The sequence below is a fragment of the Medicago sativa genome, chromosome 4, assembly GCF_051527215.1.
Source record: "Medicago sativa cultivar Bolivia chromosome 4, Bolivia_mono, whole genome shotgun sequence".
NCBI lineage: Eukaryota > Viridiplantae > Streptophyta > Magnoliopsida > Fabales > Fabaceae > Medicago > Medicago sativa.
In genome coordinates, this window is record NC_140752.1 from 89,121,887 (window position 1) to 89,142,102 (window position 20,216).

The 20,216-nt window shown below is 31.6% G+C and overlaps 2 protein-coding genes across 2 annotated transcripts; one reads left to right on the top strand and one right to left on the bottom strand.

Moving 5' to 3' along the window:
* Positions 1-4,395: 4,395 nt before the first annotated feature.
* Positions 4,396-11,687, top strand: LOC146933446 (guanosine nucleotide diphosphate dissociation inhibitor 1). The gene is made up of 13 exons (XM_085705229.1): positions 4,396-4,606; positions 4,697-4,759; positions 4,854-4,937; positions 5,274-5,381; positions 5,499-5,671; positions 6,157-6,268; positions 6,405-6,485; positions 6,604-6,666; positions 7,820-7,921; positions 8,181-8,305; positions 10,485-10,695; positions 10,773-10,847; positions 11,416-11,687. The coding sequence occupies exons 1-13, from the start codon at positions 4,520-4,522 to the stop codon at positions 11,464-11,466; spliced, it is 1,335 nt and encodes a 444-aa protein (XP_085561355.1). The 5' UTR covers positions 4,396-4,519; the 3' UTR covers positions 11,467-11,687.
* Positions 11,688-14,733: 3,046 nt separating this feature from the next.
* Positions 14,734-16,880, bottom strand: LOC146933447 (pectinesterase-like). Its single transcript, XM_085708399.1, has 2 exons — positions 16,445-16,880; positions 14,734-15,428 (listed from the first exon to the last, which is right to left on the bottom strand). The coding sequence occupies exons 1-2, from the start codon at positions 16,878-16,880 to the stop codon at positions 14,734-14,736; spliced, it is 1,131 nt and encodes a 376-aa protein (XP_085564525.1).
* Between the last annotated feature and the right edge of the window lie 3,336 nt (positions 16,881-20,216).

Genomic DNA, 20,216 nt, shown 5'->3' on the forward strand with positions numbered 1-20,216 from the left:
CCACATAGGCTGTCTATATGGCAAAAAAAAAAATGTGACATGTCAGCTTTGACGGAGTCAAAATCAAGGGGGTCATGGTTTTGCAAAGGGGCTGAAACTTGGGGGGCATAAAGTGCTATTTTCAAAATAGGGGGGCAAAAATCGCAACTTTTGGAAACTTGGAGGGCCAAAAGTGCATTTTAGCCCTTTTATAAATTGGTAAATATATTCTTCAAATTATAATAAGTTTTTATTTTTAAAAAAAAAAAAATTAATAAGTTAATTGGCTTCATTTTTACATTGAAAATTCAAAGAAAGAATTACACATTATTGGACAACCTCGTATGATTTTTTTTAAGTCAAAGTAACTCGTCGAAATTTATATCAAAGAGAATCGAACTTAAGACAATAAAAGGAGTATACTCTAAGGTCTCAAGTTAAAAGAATTAGATCAATCCAAAACAATCAGGTCCTATGATAATTGTTTAAAACTTAATATTGATGGTTCTTATCGATCTTTGGTAAACCAACTATATGTGGTGAGTTGACCAAAGACTCCAAATGTCGTTTAATGAAAGGATTTCGCAGCAATCTATGAATTTATCAATTTGTTCCTATGTTGTTAAATTCGACCAGTTAGCCTGGTAGAAAAGGGTAGCGCACACACCCACAATTACTCTACAACTCATCTTGAATGATATTCATCACTAGAGTAATGATATTCGTACAATCATTTGATAATAACTTTTGTGACAACTTTTTTTTCTCTATTTTTTTTATTGGTAAAAAATAATAGAGAAAAAAAAGAAAAGAAAGAGAGATAGTACGAACATTGTGTAAGTATGAGATAGAAAAATTGTCGCAAAATGGTTGTACAAATATCATTTCTCTTATCATTATCTCATACTCCAAGATTGGTCTTTGCAAGTATCTCATATTTATAAATAAGTCAACAGTTGTGCGCATCATCGAGCAAACTTGGGGCACCATGCATCTTTTGATTGGACTATTGTGAGTTTTTCATCCTTCCTTTCATGGTCTTAAGTTACACTTTGATATAACGTGATGCAATATCCTTACACGTTGTCTAAGTTTCTTTTGTTTTTTCCTTCATTGAAAAAAAAATATATGTAATTTTTTTACACGTGCATTAAGTCAATAAGATCAGAACTCGCAGTGAAGGAGGACAGCATGGGCTGAGGTGGGCCACGGCCCACCCCAAAAAAAATTCAATTTTTTTTCTAGAGAGAAATTATAAAAATACCCTTTGGCTTGATTTGTTTTTTTTTCAACCACCCAACCTATTCACTTCCTATAACTAAACTTCTCATTCTCTTCTCACTCTTTCATTATTTTCTCATTCTCTTGTTTGTTGATCGTTGGTAATTGAATTTAAAAACTGCAATCATATTTATTGAATTGGCTTAATTGAATAGGATTATAGGATTAGAGGACCATATAAGATGAATTTTTCAACTTATGCATATGTCATACCACTCTGCTAGTGTTTATTGAATTGTTCTTGTTTGTTGCGAATGTTTTTTTTTTTACACCGTAGTTCAATCTATGTTTAAACGAGATTTTTTTTTCAACTTATGCATACTTTAGTTCAATTTTTCTTCATTTTAGAAGTAGTTTATGTTTAACTTATGCATATATGAAGACTTTTTTTTCAACTTATGCATATTGTAGTTTATGTTTAATTACGAAGGCTTTTCTTTATATTTGTTAGTTTCTTTTTTTACCTTTTATAAACTTTTAATAATGCTTAATTTCTTTAATTTAGATTGTTATTGAGTTGTGGAATGATTTGAGTTTTTGAAAAATTGATCATTTTTTAAGAGGAAAGTTTGTGGGAGTGAAGGAGACGGACAAGGAATATCTTATACATCTCTGCCTGTTAAAGTTTCAAGAATTGAAGAGGTGGTAACTTCTACATCTCAAGGAACTAAGATCGTGTTTGGTTGTAACTAAGATGAATAAAATTTACTTCTTGATTGAACAACTTTGTGCTTAACGTTTATTACAACATAAATTTCAACTTTGAGCTCTTGTCGAAGTAATGATTGAGTGACAACGCCTACCATACCTTGGTTCCCTTGAACTCTTTGTGGGGTGTAGGTGACAGAGATCATCACCAAAATTGGTTAGTCTCACCTCCAACTCCTGGTTTGTTTAAACTCATTACGAACCACGAGTCTAACAATATTAGTAGCTTGTTGAGAGACTTGATACATTATACTCCATCCGGTCCTATTTATAAGAGAAAATTGGGTCAACAAAAGTTGATGTATCTAGTTAAAAATTCAGTCCAAATACATTAACTTTTGTTGACTTAATTTTCTCTTATAAATAGGACCGGAGGGAGTATCATGTATTCCATGTTAATTTGTTGTCTAATAAAAGATGTCACTACTATTACAGTTGCATGTTTTTCAACCGTTTGTACCTCGTAAACATTAGGAAGAGCCATAAAATGATGACATTCTTGATGTTTGTGAAGACTCATCCGGTCTTTGTTGGCCTGATCTTATATTAGCAAGGCACATAATGTAAACATGTATAACATATCATGTCATCTCCCGTGAAAACAAAAAACACATATCATATCATCTTTTTTTTCGTGATGTCCGGAGTTCGAACCTTGAACTTTACATATATTATGCATTGTCCTTACCAACTGAGTTAAGTTTACGGGAACACATATCATATCATCTAAAACAAATAACACCACTCCTTATAAAAACATCCTTGCCCTCTATTTTAAAATAAAGTATTCATTGACACTTAATGGAAATATTGCAATCGGGAATGCTATAAATATAATCAGATCAAACACCAAAGTAAGGCACATTAACTTGTTCCCAATTCAAAGTAAAGCATCTATCCTTTGTATTTTATTTAACACAGCTCACTTCCTGCCAACTCAAAATAAAGTAGGCTGCCAATAAAGTATTCATCCATCCTCAATGATAACATATATAGTAATCTTCAATGTCACAATTCAGATCGAACACCAGAGGCAAGGCACATAAATTTGATCCCGATTCAAAGCAAAGCATATGAAGTATACCTTTATTTATTTATTTTCTTTGGGTACAGAATATCCTTATTTTTCATTGTAATCACAACTCGCGGTGGTTTTGTTGGTATCATGGTGAATACATTAGAATCACAATAATTTTTTAAAAACCACACTCTATAACGTATACAAAATCACCATATGGGTTATTATGATTTTGACATCTTCACTGTGATATCAAACATTCGTTTTGTTATGCTTATGGAAATTTTACCTTATATTTACACTTTTACTAAAATATCGATCCCATTAATTTTCGTATTAAATCTACCAAAACTAACTACTTTATCAACAAATGTTAAGTCTAACAAAAGATGATAGTTTTATAAAAGAAATTTTTTTTAGCAAGACAAGAATTAAAGGTTCTAATTTCAACAATATAAAGTGTTTTTTTTTACCTTTTTTTAATCAAACAACCTAGTAACTAGAATCATGCATTTAGATGTATAGAAGTGTGGAATTTAAGATTTGGACATCAATATGTACTCCCTCCATTTTTAATTATAAGCAAAATTGACTTTGTAGGTTCATTCAATTAATGATGTATGTGGTCCACATACATCATTAATTGAATGAACCTACAAAGTCAATTTTGCTAATAATTAAAAATGGAGGGAGTACAGATCAATACTTTTGTGACTACCAACCAATACATTCGTACACAATATATAAAAAGAGTTATGTTATTTGTAAAACTAAAATTGGACAACCAATACAACAACATATAACTTTGTGAGGATCACAAATATCGAAACCAGACAAAACATATTTAAAAATGACAAGTTGTTATTTGTACAATTTGATTGTTAACATATCTTTCTTTACATAAAATAACAATATTTACATTTACCTCTTTAAAGTAGGGTTTATAAGGTATGTATTGGAAAAGATACTAGAAAATTTCCTAAAAAGAAAAATTACTCAAAAATTTCTTTTAAAAAAATACAAGAAAAAGTGACTCAAACCAAAATACTCTATCCGTCCTGGATTAAATCAGTCATTTGCTTATTTCATACTAAGAAAAATGTATAAATGATGAAGGAGAAAGAAAAATAGTTTTAAATGGTAAGTATTGTTGCATTCTCCACTATCATAAATACATAGTAAAATATATTAAATTGAAAGTGATGTAACTATTATCAATTAGAGTTATAAATGAAAAAAAGTAATCAATATTATATTAAAAAGTAAAATGACTTAGTTATTTATAATTTTTTTTTCTCAATTATTACGAGAAGAGTAAAAGATAGTACAGAGTAAAGAAAGAATAAAGAAATAAAAAAAAAGTAAAACAAGTGTCGTTAAGTTGCATTACATCATCATTATCACCGAGTAGAAGAAGCAGTCTGAAGGCAAAGTGTTTTTGTAATAGACTGTTGTTGAGGATCGAATCCAATCAAATCAAATCAAGATCGAAGAAACCCTAAACCCCCTTTCGACTGCGATCTCCGATCGAAGATGGATGAAGAATACGATGTAATCGTTCTGGGAACTGGTCTCAAAGAATGCATTCTCAGTGGTCTTCTCTCCGTCGATGGCCTCAAAGTAACCAACACTTCAACACTGATTTCATTCTTCGATTCATATATAGATCCAATCAAATCGTGTTTGATTTTTTATTATTTTTTTGCTTAGGTTCTTCACATGGATAGAAATGATTATTACGGAGGAGAATCCACTTCCCTTAATCTTATTCAGGTAAAAAAAACTTTCTCTGATTTTTTTATTTTATTTTTATTATTTTTGAAATCCGAAACTAATGAATGATATTTGATTTATTTGTATGATTCAGCTCTGGAAGAAATTCAGGGGAGATGACAAGCCTCCTCCTCATTTGGGTTCTAGCAAAGACTATAATATTGATATGAACCCTAAGGTTATTCATTTATTTTCCGCTTTTCTTGTTTTTAATTATTTCGGTGCATCTTTTAGTTATGCGTTGACAAAAATTGATTTTACTTAAAAGTGAGAGTTGAATGTAAAGTGGCTTATGTTTGAATAAAAAAGTTAAACAAAAAATTTCAGTTTAAAAATCAAGTTAGGACTCAAGCTACAATTCCTAGCTTCACGTCGGTTTCGGAGGCTAAATCAATTTTAGTCCTCCAAAATCAATTCTAGCTGAATCAAACATAAGCTCAGTCTATTATGATACATATGATATTTTCATGACATTCACCTAATATTTATTTTTTTAATTTTTTTGGGTGTTTAGTTCATTATGGCCAATGGCACATTAGTGAGGGTTCTCATTCATACTGATGTTACAAAGTATCTCTATTTCAAAGCTGTGGATGGAAGCTTTGTCTTTAACAAAGCAAAGGTACGTTTCAATTTTTTTTTTTTTGCTCTACACATTGATTACATTGGGAAATCTGTTTTGGCTTTTAGATTTATGATGTATTGATTGCGTTTTTGGTGGGAAATTCCACTTTTATAGGTTCACAAGGTACCTTCAAATGACATGGAGGCTTTGAAGTCCCCACTTATGGGAATATTTGAAAAACGCCGTGCACGCAAGTTTTTCATTTATGTTCAAGATTATAATGAGGCTGATCCTAAAACTCATGATGGGATGGACTTGACAAGAGTCACTACTAAGGAACTGATAGCGTACGTATACAATATACACTTTATTTTTTCTTGTTTCCTCCATTATATTTCCATTTATAGATTCAATTTAATGATCCACCCTTTGTATTGCCTTAGTACTCTGTATAGTCCTTTGGAAATTTGTTTTGAACTAAGTACCATGTCTTTCGACCTTAATATGGTATCTTCTTTAACTTTTCAGTCAGAGTCAATAGTGACATGTAATTGTATGAACACTTCTATCAGTTTTATATATAGAGTAAATATGCGTTCATGAATTCAAATTCCAAGCTTGTGGTGATTTACGATAAATTGGCATTTATGTTTGTCGACACATGTAATTGCTTGTCAAATTCATCTTGCACGTCATGATATTTATATATTACCATATGTATTTGTAGGGTAGGTATCTTCGTTCCTATACTAAGAACGAAAGTATAACTTTGTGTGAATGGTTAGAAAGAATAGTTTAAGATCATTTTGCCTTTCTTGTTGACCCATGACAGAAAATTTGGCCTTGATGATAACACTGTGGACTTCATTGGTCATGCTTTGGCGCTTCATAGAGATGATCGCTACTTGAATGAGCCAGCACTAGACACTGTGAAGAGAATGAAGGTAAGTGTGCTGGATAATTTTGAACTTGTTATTCTTTCTGAATTATGGGTTCTTAATTGAAAGCTTCATCTATTCCATTTGGATCCTTAGCTTTATTGTGTGCGCTTATCCATTGGCCTATATTTCCTACTTATAGTTATATGCAGAGTCTCTTGCACGATTTCAAGGGGGATCACCTTACATATATCCTTTGTATGGTTTAGGAGAGCTTCCTCAGGTATCCCTGTCTACATCTGTTTATCCGTAATCCGTCCGCTCTATCTCCTGTTGAGAATGTGGTGTGTTAGATTTGTTCTGCTCATGGTTTTTTAATTATTTATCTTTTATTGGTACAGGCATTTGCACGGCTTAGCGCTGTTTATGGAGGCACATATATGTTGAATAAACCTGAATGCAAGGTAGATATACTATGATACAATGCTATAGATACATACACTCCCTTGTTCTCTTCTAATTCACACTAATGTGTGACTTGGCTCATTTTCACAGTTAAAATTTTCAGTAGAAACATGTTTTGATTGGTCCAATGTATGGACTAAAGTTATTATCTAGATCTTGAATGAAAGTAGCCTCAACATATTTAGAAGAAAATCATTAATTTTTGAGTTTCTTTGAATTAATTTAATGCTTATACAAAGACTTTTATTGAGCGGGAAACAATATTGAATCGTGAAAATTTCTTTGCATTGAACTAACTAATATGTAAAAAATTAGTCACTCGGTTATTTGGTTTTAATTTACACTGCTGTTATTTGAATCCAACCCCAATACATTGGTGTGTTTGGATCCATAGATAGATTAAAGAAAGAAAGGCTAGGGAAAGAAAGGCTGTGGATACAGTACCTTTCCACCCTTTGGCAACACATAAAAAAGGTGTGGAAAGAAAGTTTTGAGGTGGGACCCACACTCAAAACCTTTCCACACATCCATGAACGGAAACATGCCAAAGGCACCAATTTCATGAGAAAAGTCCAAAATAGCCTTGATTATATTATTAGCACTGTGCCATTTTTTAAGGCATTAAAACGTTGCAACGTTGCATCATGTACAAGCATACTAGGCAATTTATGATTTTGACACATACTTTACAAAAATTTTCACCCAGCGTAAAAAAAATAAATTAAATTGTTATATCTAAATTAAAATATATTTTAATATGTAGATAAAATATTTAATTTAAAATGACATGTAGCTAATACTTTTCAAGGATGTAATTGTCCTTTTACAAATATACACATCATTCTTTCCTTCCACTTTCTATTCACTTTCTTTTATACCAAACAACCACAAAAATCTTCTTACTTTCCACTATCATTCTTTCCTTATACTTTCATTCCTTTCACTTTCTTTCCTTAAACATTCTTCTGCAAACCAAACATACCCATAGTCTCTTAAACTCGTTGAACGTGTTATTTATTTTGTTAACTAGCTTTCAAATGGAACTTCCGATCCTTACTTTATAGTTATTATTGTGTTTTTGATTTGCATTTGAACAATCTGCTAGTTACATTCTTTCTTTCGGAATTGCTAATTATTTTGCTTTAATTCCAGGTGGAATTTGATGATCAAGGAAAGGTTATTGGCGTCACGTCTGAAGGGGAAACTGCCAAGTGCAAAAAACTTGTTTGTGATCCATCATACTTGACCAACAAGGTAATAAAAATCAATTCTTATTTTTGACTACTTGCAACCAGTTCAGGTTATAGTGAAACTGAAAAAAAAAATTTCTCCTAAAGTCGCTATGCTAATAGTTTACTGCAATATTTCTTTCTAAAGGAAGTTAGCCCTTACTTGAAGTTAGAAAAAAAAAATTGAAATTAGTGGCAATTGTTGAACTGATTTTAATATCTGAAATGACACTTGATGGAAGACCGCAACATTGTTTTAATCAAAATTTCCACCATTTCAACAGGTGAGGAAGGTTGGTAAGGTTGCAAGGGCAATAGCCATCATGAGCCATCCGATCCCCAACACCAATGACTCCCAATCGGTGCAAGTTATTCTCCCACAAAAGCAACTGGGCCGAAAGTCAGACATGTAAGTCATCATCTATTCTAACGTAAAATATTTCCTGCTGTTAGGAAAATTAAAAAAAGTGATTTAACATACAATTCTAAGTTCTTCCAATGACTTTGGATTTCTTAGGGATGGTAATGGCCATATTTGTGAGAACTTTGAGTTCGATCCATAACAGCCGACAAGGAGTGAGATACTCCCTCTAGTCTTGAATATAAGCAACAAAATCGTCGTGTTTTGTGGTCTCAAATATAAGCAAAACTTGACAACTCAATTATATTTAATTCTATTATTCCTAAATTATGCTTTAATTAATTTAAATTTTATTTTCAACAAGTATTTTAATATCCATGAAACAAGTTCCCATGAGACATATTTTAGAGAATAAAATGAAGTTTTTTATTTTTACTTTTTTAATTAAAAAAATTAAACGAAGTTAACAATTTTTCTTAAAGGGTGTGAGAGATAGCTTTTTTGCTTATATATGAGACAGGAGGGAGTATTTACTGTTTAGTGACCACTCATACATGAAAATCGTTTTATGATCTGATTCCAACTGATATCCAAAACATTGCGATGACTAGATATTTAACCATATTCAACAAAGCCATAGAATTCAATATTCAGTTTCTGAATTATATTTCAATTGAAAAGCTGATATGATTGTGGTGGGTTCAATTTCTAAGCTACTAAAATACTAAGATCAATATAAAATATTATGATTCTCATTATGTTTAGAAATGTTATGAGCTTAATAGTTCTGCTTAACTGGGTTGAGCTTGTACTACTAGTTATACGCTTATACTGGCCTAGTATTCAACCTAGTTTAAAAATATTATTTAGTATAAATAGGACCTTCAGGTTAATAAGTTATATTATGTATCAATATTAAATTATTATACTGCTCTTGGAACTTCGCCCTCTTTTGTTCTTTTCTTCCCGTTTGCATTGCGACAGTGCTGCTCATTATATTCTTGTCCAACCGATGGCTATTTGGAGCCTCTTTCTCTACTTAAGCTGTTAAGAATGTTTTCTTTCATTGAGTGTTTTGGATGCTTTCTAGTTACTGCCACTTAACTGATCTAGTGCTAAATGCCAACACATTGAGATATGTTCCCCAAATTGATCTACTTGGGTACTATCACTGTCAATTGCAATCACTAGGTTTTGGGAAGTTTAACAGACCACAAACTTCATTACCTCTCCCTCTCCTGTCAAACCCCTGGTGCTGTTCATTTGCAAATCATTCGTTGTTCGTACCCTAATTGTAGAGCTGCTCAACTATTTATATGGTTGTTTGCACAGACTTATCTGACTCACTCTCAGATAATCCATCGGAGTGTCAATGATCTTGCAGCTGAGCTGAGCAAGCAGTCTATTTATACGTTCAAGCCACCCCCCCGCACTATCCTTTCTCGAAGGATGTAAGGCCAAATCTACTCGGCCTTAATAATCCTTCTCCTGTCTCTGTTCTAGTTGTAGAATTCTACAACAGGCCATGTTTCCCAGTATGGAGTTTCGGGTTTATTGTATGGAGAACATGTTATTGTAGGGTAACCATCCTGATGTCCAATAAGCATGGGACTTTTTGAATTATGGTTTCATATTTTGGCTTTTGTGTAGCTCTCTAACTGAAAAGATGTACGTGAAAGTGATGAAATCGTGTTAAATAGCTTGCCTGTTTTTGAGAACCGGGGCTGTTATAGTGGTTACTGGTCATGAAGTTCGATATTAATGTTCCGAAAACAATGCTATCCCAGACTGAGTATCTCTACAGCTTCTAAAGTTGATTTGCTTCTACTCAACTAAGAGAGGATTCTAATGGTTCAGAAACATACAATGTTAGTGGTCTTATTGGCTTCTAGCACTTAACCTGTTGACCTAGTATATTAGCATAAATAGGACCATTAGGTCAGCATTTCAATATTAAATTTGTATTATATATGATATTACAAATGTAATGCTAACAAAGTTGCTGCTTGTTAAACCTAGTAAACAATACTATAAAAGGTTCTTTTCTAGTTAGGGTAGGCCTATGGATATTTGCAATCATTCTCCATATACAATGTATACCAAAATGCAAAGATAATTTATTGTTTGGAAATTGAAAAAAATAATAATAATTTGAGGATTGATATCTAATTAATTATAAATTATATTTTTCCTTGTTACATTGTTTTATTTTTTTTGTCATGGGCAGGTACCTATTCTGTTGCTCGTATTCTCACAATGTTTGCCCAAAGGGAAAATTTATTGCATTTGTATCAACTGAGGCAGAGACAGATCAGCCTGCAATTGAACTGAAACCTGGAATTGACCTTCTAGGACCTGTTGATGAGATATTTTTTGATATGTATGATAGATTTGAACCAGTCAATGAACCCACCCTAGACAACTGCTTTATTTCGACAGTGAGTTTACTTTATCTTACATATATTTATGCATATGCTATCAATAAGTCAACTATAATGTTTAATTTTTTTGACAGAGTTATGATGCTACCACTCACTTTGAATCAACAGTACTGGATGTCCTCAACATGTATACGTTGATAACTGGAAAGGTAACTTTTCTGTCCAAGTGACAATTTAGTTTTATGTGCTTGATTTTACTTGGCAGTGCACAAATGACGACTGCTATTGTTACGCTATAACGGTTTTAGTCGAACATATCATTATCTTTTGGTTGCTTTTACAAAGTTAATTTCAAGTTGCATTGAATTTTGGATTTCATCCTCATCTTTCTTATTCCTGACACACCAGCTGTATGGCTGAAAATTTGAAGTTTCACTGATGTATGTATTTTGTGAATAAAATCATCTTCATTGTTTTTTATTCAATCATTTTCTTATGCACCGATACACTTTTATTAAAATGTATATTTGCACAAAATTTGATAATTTACTAGTGACTGTCGGTGGGTGAAAGATTCTAGTTAATGTTGTGTTGTTTCAATTACATAAATGCCCACAATGAAATTAACAGTAAACCCATGGATGTACGAGAAACCTGGTCTGGCCCTTTGGCTAAGCATGGAAATCTGTAGAACATTCATCATATTTCTCTCGAATCTCGATTGTTTTGTGGTTTAATTTCCTGATTTTGAATTCTTAATGTGGTGAATTTGAACAGGTTCTAGACCTCACTGTGGATCTCAGTGCCGCCAGTGCTGCAGAAGAGTAAAGAAAACATGATGATTTCCTTTGTGTCTGTTATGTGTTGCCGATGGAATCCATACTCTGCACTTTACAACGAATGTTATCAGTTTATAATAAATTATTATATAAGTTGTTTTGTTTTGGACAGAGAAAACTCTGAAGCTTGTAGAACAGATTTGTTTGCAGGGAAACTTTTTCCCCTCCAGATGCTCGCTTGTGCGTAATACATTTATTATTATCTTGACATGTATGATGTGTGCTGCATTTCTTTTAGCTTTATTTGTTTAATTTTGGTACAAATGGAGCTTTATTTTCTTTCATGATGCCAATTGCTCGTTTGTTAAATGTCACTACTGCAGTTTTGCAAACAAGACACGACAACTATTTATGGGATCACTGTTAAGTCTATTATATTATAGTCTTGCTAACTTGTGCTCCTGGTGCACTCTTTAAGCAATTCAAAATAAGTAATTATTTTTTAAAAACAGCTTGTAAGTTAGTGTATTGAATTTGTAGTGTCTCATATTGATGGTATATAAATTTTTTAGAGAAGTTGTGTTTAAACGTAGCTGATCAAAGATGTTATAATCTGATAAAAAAAAAAATCTTTTAAGCCAATGTGAAATAATTGTTTCTAAACAATTGAATTTTGATTTTACCAATTTTACTTCTGTAAGTTATCTGCCATAAATTCGTTATTTGGCCTTGTCAAACAGATTTTGAATATGCTCTTGGTTCCTAAACTTTATTTTTTATTTTTACAATTCCATCGCTAATATTTAGAAAATCCACCAAATTATCCCAATTTGTAAAAGAATCTATTACCATTGAATTAATGTCTCAACCAAATCAAATTACATCAATTACTAATATCACAACCCAAGTGCACTTGGAAGATGATAAAGGATCTCTGCTTAATTAGAGGCTCCTGAGTTCAAATTTAACCCTGAAAATTTCAAATGATTAATCTATAGTATATCATAAAATATAATTACTAACATCACATTAGATTAATAGTTTGTACAATTTATTTTTTAAATAAATACTGAAGTTGCATAGACACTTGATTCTTGGAAAATCTAAAATACTAATATCATCCTCAATATATTTCAATGCAGATCAAATTAGTCATTTTAAATAAAATATTCTTATAGAAATATTTAGTTTAATAGTCAAGGATTAGTTTGATTGATATTTGTTAGTGCGTGTGTCAAATGAGTAAGTTCGATGGAAATTTTATCTTAAAAATATACGTTATTACTCTCGTCAATGTAATTACACCACATTTTAATTCGTGAATATTCTCCGTATAATATTATATACCATAGAAATGGAATGAAAGTGGTGAACAATTGATGGTATTAATATTTGTCAAAAAAAATTGATGGTATTAATAATAAATATATCTTATAACAAAAACAAAATTGCATTCATATATCTTATAACATGGCATCACAAAATTCAAATTCGTAAGTATTTCACACTGCTCACAGAGACACACAATATAGGAGGAAACTCACAAAATATAAATATCGTACACAGATATATAAATACTACAGTAAATATCGTCCATCATGGACGAGGAGGAGCTGCTGCGATAAGAAAACTATTAAAACGTGCAATACGGAGCACACTATATATACATTGACAACAACGTCTCCCACCCACACTCGTTATCGTAGTTGGGTTTGGGTTGTTCTTAACTGGTCAAACTCAACTAAACTAATGTAGTTGAGAGGATTTTTTTTCTTTGCATTAAGCAATGTAATTTTAGAAGAGGATAATTTTTTTTTTGAAGAAGCTAAATTAGCCCACCCAAATTAGCACCGGAGAGAATCGAACCTGAAATCTCAACTCAAGGAGAAGCAGACTCCCACATCCCAAGTCAATACCACCAGGCCAACCCAAGTATGTTAGAGGATAATTTTAAATTTTGATAATTTTCAATATTATGGAATTTGATTGGAAATAAATTTTAGTTATGTGGTTGTAATAAATAAAGTTGTGTTATTTGAACAACCATTTTATTGACAACTTTTATGACAACCATAATTTTACAAAGAAAAAGAGGTATTGACACAAAAACCAATGTAATAGAGAGATAAAGTAAAAACATAATCCGAGTATAAGAAAAAGTTATCACAAAAGTTGTCAAAAAATGGTTGTACAAATATCATTTCTCTGATAAATTGTAGCAGTTGGTTCCTTATATGACATAAGTTATTTTTTTTTTTTTTGAAGAATCCTTATATGACGTAAGTTTTTATTATTATTTGAGAATGAGGATTTTTATTGACATTAGTGGTTATATTACAACCGTTCAAAATGAGATTCGAACCATGTCACTCGAGGTTTCAAAGTCAAGTTTTAACAATTGAAATGACACTTTTTGAATATGAGTTTGATCACTGACTCTATGGTTGATTAAATGAAGGGAATAACTACCTCCCAGTATCACTAAATACAGGACAAGTTTAATATATATTTTTTTTAAATAATGTACAATAAATTATGGATTCAAGAAAATTGGTTGTAATAAATTTATGGAAAATCGATATTACTTTACAAATTTACCATATTAGAGAGAATCAATTTAAGTTTTCACCTTATTATTGGTGTAAAAAATTATTTAATATATATAATTAGGAGCAAAAAAAAATTAACAAAAGTGTGTGTATACATCTTTGTGTGTGGGCGTGCATGCACATGCGTGTGTGCGTGTATACATGGGTGGTTCTAAACAAGGGAATAGCACTTGGGTGACATAGAGTTGGGTGACATTGGTGACATTGACCAATCACAATGCCACAATGCTTGTGAAAGAGAGAGAAACACAAACATTGTGACATTGTGATTGGCCAATATGTCACCCAACTCTATGTCACACAAGTGCTACCCCTAAACAAGGATGGGAGGAGCATTATTCTATTTATAGTATATAGAGTTGAGTCATACAAAGTTGAGTTATATCATTGATTGATAAACAATTTTGATAGAAATATTAATAGATTAAACCATTGATTAACAGCATGCTGCAAGGTCTATGTATAAGGATAAATCTCAAATGAAAGTCAAATATTTCAAACCTTAATCAAGAACGACACAGATACATCAACTAAATAATCATTATTATTACTACTACTAAAATAATCAAACTCCTCAAACAGTAACAAGAAGAAAAATAAAACTCATCAAACATGTCAAAGAGTGACAATTCAATTCTATTCATGCTAGTTAAAGTATAAAAACTAAAAGTAAACTAATATATAAATATATGCATGCATGCATAATTTCAAGACTCAAATCCAGGACTGAAAGGAATGCCAGTGGCAGGCAACCAAGTGCTAGCTTGAAGCCAATTTTCAGCAGTGAATTTAGCAGCCTCATCCTTACTAATAACACCTTTACTCCATTTTTCCCTAGCTTGAGTATTAGCACCAAGTCCAGTGTTACCAAACTCAGCAAAGTAACAATGTGCAGTGTTTGTTTCATTAGGAGCCCAAACAGAATAGCCAGCTGGTTGAATAAAATCACCTATAGCATTGTTAATAAATACTGCCCTTGAAAATGGCCTCCATGGCCTTGCCAAATAAGTCTTCACTGTCAACCTATCAGGTAAAAGATCAACATCTGGCATGATCGAGCAATTTTGAAGGACTATTCCAGTTAGGGCATTCTTTTGTTTTGTTCCGTCTGCCACCACGACGTTGCCATGGCCTGGACTAGGCTTCCTCACAATTATTTTCGAGTTTTGGATTAAGGTAGTTGAATGGCCAAAGATGAAATCGATGGTTCCAGAGATCTCACAATTGCGGTAGAACTGGCGCTGTTTGTGCGCATACAATGTGTCTTGGTAACCATAAATTCCACAATCAAAGAATGCCGAACGATCACCTTCCACTTGAAGAGCCACTGATGGGCCAGCTTCATGACCGGCAGTGTTTTGGAATGCAATTGACTTGGCAATGAAGTCTTCAGCAAGGGTGGCTGCAATTTTTCATCAAGATCACAAAATTCAGTTCAGTAAGAGATATATATTTCATATATTTTGTAATTCACTATTTTGTGTTAAATGTTTAGTTGCACAAGATTATTCTTTATGCACTCTTCTACTCTATGATAACTCCTTATGTTATCAACAAAAGTTTTAAATAGGTGGTAGTTTTTTTTTATCTTCGGGAATTGCAAATTTAAAAGAATGAGAGTATTGGGGGATTAGAACAATCAACTAATTTGAGTCACTAAAAAAAAATCAACTAATTTGAGTTAAGAGTTAAAATGTTGGAGGTCTTGAGTTCTTTTTTTTTTTTTTTTTTTTTTGGTACAATGAGGTCTTGAGTTCTAACAATAATTAAATTAAGTACTAATATTGATCATTTAAAAAAAATGTCTGACAATTAAACAAAGATCACTAAATGTAGGTGAGTATTTCACATTTTCTATCAAAATTTCTAATGTTTTTTTTGTTTGGATAATGCTAGTTATTACAGAAGAGTAAATAACAAAAGAGAATAATGATTATGGTCCGTTGATTTTAAATCCACCCACCTCATGATTTAGGTGCGATTCTTGCTTTTGGTCTCTCCATTCCTTCTTAACGGGAAGCATCCCTCTTTTATTTTTATTTTTATTGTGTATATTTTACAAATTTTGTACTTGATTAGAAAAACAATAATAAGAAATATACGTATTTTTATATAGCATAATAATGCAATATTTTTTATTTATTTTAGGGATTGTTTTATACTTTTTATAGCAATCGCATATATTATTACTTTTTTTATAGTCATGTGATATTTATTACGTATATTAATAAAAACAAAATAAATAATTGTGAGGATTATGACTAAAAAAAAAAACAACAAAAAGGGTTGTCCATGGCTTTGCCACTACCTGCCACCGTTAGGTCTGCCTTTGAGTGCAAGATTTAGTTCAACCCGTATATACAAACAACAATAATAATAATGTAGTAGAATAAAAGAGCATGATAATAGTTAACTTACTAAAGGTGGCTGTGTTCATTGTTTTATTCACTCCTCCATTGAGACTCCTGTTTCCGGTGATAATTGTCTTCGTAGGTCCATCACCGTACAAAAGAATGTTAGTCTTGTCCTTGTCAATCGTAATGTACTCGCTGTAGATACCGGCCTTAACATAGATGATAAATCTATCTCGATTATTCTTCAACGAGTATGAGTTAATGGCGTCAGTAACGGTAGTAAATTCACCACTACCATCCTTAGCCACAGTTGAATTGGGTTTAAGTCCGGTATTTAACTCCGAGTATAGCTTACGATTAGGAAGAGAAAACCAAGTTGGATATCTCCCATAGTCGTGCATAGAGACTTCCTTAGAGCTAATTTTCTCATTATGGTTACCGAAGGCAACCACTACGAGACAAACAAAGATTGTTAAAACAAAAACAAAGTTTCTATTCATCTTTTGTTTTTGTAATATTTTTCTCTAAGAATGTGCTTTTACCTACTATTATTGGAGAATTGGTAATCCACAATTAGGTTTGATATGATATTTATAGATTCCAAGTTTTTTTTTTTTTTTTTTACCTTTCTTTTACAAGTTATATAAAAAAGGAGATTTGATTTAATTTCATAGAATATTCTAATTTTTATTTGGTATATGAAAAAGAAGATCTGGTTTAATTTTATTGATTCTTCTACTTTTTATTTTCTGAAAAGATTTTCTACTTGTATATACGTTCATCAATCGAGCATTAACTTTTGTCAAAACAAAATCATTATGCAATTAATAGAATAATATTATCAGCTAAATATGTTGCTCATATTATTTTGAAAGATATTTTTTGGATCCAAATCTCCTTATACCTTTTCTCTTATCCCTCTCGTTAATCTATACCAATATATATATATATATATATATATATATATATATATATATATATATATATATATATATATATATATATATATATAAATTGTCTCTAAACATTTTTGTTAGGGACCTATCTTCTAGATTTGTTTTTATTACACTTGGTCAACCACGTGATTGGAAGAGCACCATACGTACAAACCTTGTTGTGGTTTAACAATTCCTTAAAAACCAATTCTGCAGAAAATTGATAAAAGGATAAATTTGTCGCAGTTAATTTTTTTTAAGAGGCTAAAAGTTGTGCTATCTTTTCCGAAACTAAACTGGTTTGGTGGTTGTGAAGGACCAAAATGAGACTTCACCAGTATTTTTTTAGAAATGAACCAACTTTACTTAGGTCAACATTGTAGGTTAATGGAAACTCAGATTCATTGAACTCGTATAAAATAATCAATCACCTTGCGCATTATAATCCATTTACATAGCTGGATGAACACAACACCCTAATTCTACCAAAAGACAAATTCAAGAAGAAAAAAAAAATATGGGAAATGAAATTGTTGTTTTCTTAAAAAAAAATTCTAGATGGTATTAGAGTCTATAGCTACAATGAGATCAAATAAATCTTATATACTTGAATTGTGGTCAAGAGCTCAATCACAAACCTCTATCAACAATGAAAAACTAAAATCAAAATTTTTGTAATCATTCAAGGATGCTTTAATATTAAATTTTAGTTATGAACTATATCTCAAATCTTCATAAACAATTATCAAGAAAATTTATTCATTGTTTAAGTGATCTTATAAGGATGTTTTAATATTACAAAGAAACAAAAAAAAATTCCAGAAACTATATTACACATTATCTTAATAATGATCGAGAACGGTTCATTCTTTATATGCAATCTTTGTGGGATGCTCCATATTAAATTATGAGCAATGATATATATCTAGAAAAAAAACATCAAGAATTCTTCAAGAATAAAGAGCAACCAATCATAATGTACTATTTGCCACAATTCAAGGATGTGTGGCTGAAAAATAGGAAGTGGACAAATAAATCATGCAATTAAAACTTGCCACATGTGTCTTGAAAAATTCTTGATGCTATTTTTCTAGATAAATAGCATTTTCCTTAAATTATTCTAAAATTTATTAAGAATGAAGAACATATTAATGCATTAACTAAACAAATTTATTAAAGTATTTTTTTTTGAGGGATAAAGTATTATAGTGTGGTTTTTTTGTTAACATTTAATAAAGTATGATCATTTTCCCTCAAAAAAAAATAAAGTATGATCATTTGGTTATCTAGAAATCTACAAGGGATACAGAGTAAAAATACAGAGAAAGTAATAAAGAGAGAACAAGTGCATGTATTATTTTACATCACAAGTCTAATATTTACATTCCAATATGTTCTATTAATATGACACAAATGCTGTAAGTTACAAGTGTATGAAGAATTATACGACTAAACATCGGTAAATAACGAATAAAGTCATTGTTAACAATTAATAAGGGACATAAAATATCGAGCATGGCAGCATGCCGATCATGAAATGCATTCAAGTCACTGTTAGCATCATTCTATGTAATAGTTAAAAATCTGTTCGTCTTTAGTTGGTCATAGAACTGTTGTAATCTAAAAAGTTGGAGCAGTTCATGTTAGCCAAAGGCAATAATTCAACAAGAATATAATTTGATGATGGTCGATTGACCTAGAATTATCACTGAATTTCAATATATGGATAAATAACAAAGTTAGAAACCACACACAATCCAAAATGGAGCAGATGCACCCATCTTTTCCCTTCTTAATGCAATATTACATTCATCAGATTATAACTGATCAGTAAAATATGCACAGTCGTGCAAATAACACTACGATTGATAAGAAAGTGGACAAGATAAAATAAAAGTTAAGGAAACTTATTCAATTGAGCTTTTGAACCTTTCAAGTTCTAGCTATTTTTTTTAGAGTATTATTTTTCCCACCCTGTTGCCTTCTCGCGCGCCCTGCAAAAATTCCAATAATACCCCTAGTCCGGATTTCGTTTTCCGAACCAGATTGTTAGTGCTTCTGGAAAATCAAATCCGGACAAATACGATATGAATATTTTGTGTCTTTCTTTGATGCCAAGGGTCTCTGTTGACCGTTATACGACCCCCGCATAAGCTGCAATGCAATTGCAGGGGTCGTATGAGCGGTCAACAATGACCATGACACCACAAACACTCCTAAAAGCTACCTAAAAAACTAAATTCAATTGAAGAAAGTGTAAGAAAGGAGGTGAAGAAGAATGAAGGAAAATGTTGAAGATCCAAGCCTTTTTTATAGCCTTAAATAAGTCATAGGTCTTAATTACAGTCAAATAAAACGTGTTCCACATTCAAAACCGTAAAAAAATGCTTTCAAACTCCACTAACCGGCCTAACCTTTGGTGAAACGTCACCGGCCAAAATGTTACTGAGGGTTTCCGGACTTTATGATCCGGAATGCATGAATTTGTTCCGGATTTTAAAGTCCAAACTGCATCAGACCCTTTATTTGGATCGTTTTTGTTGCGAATGCCTTGGAAAAAAATAGAACAATGGTACATAACATAAATAGAAGCAACATAAGACTAATAAACAGTTAAAAAAACCATAATAAAAGAAATGATGAATATTTTGGGAAGGTGTTTCAAGAGGATTTCTTTGAGTTAGATCCTGCTGCCTTGCCAAATGACATATTCATCTCGCAGGCAGCAAGATCTAACTCACAAAAACCTTTTGATGTTCATAACTATAGATCAAGTTCAGAAGCTTTGTATCTATCTATCTATCTATCTATCTATCTATCTATCTATCTATCTATCTATCTATCTATCTATCTATCTTTTTGGCAGCATGCTGAAGATCTTCATAATGCAGTCAAATAGAG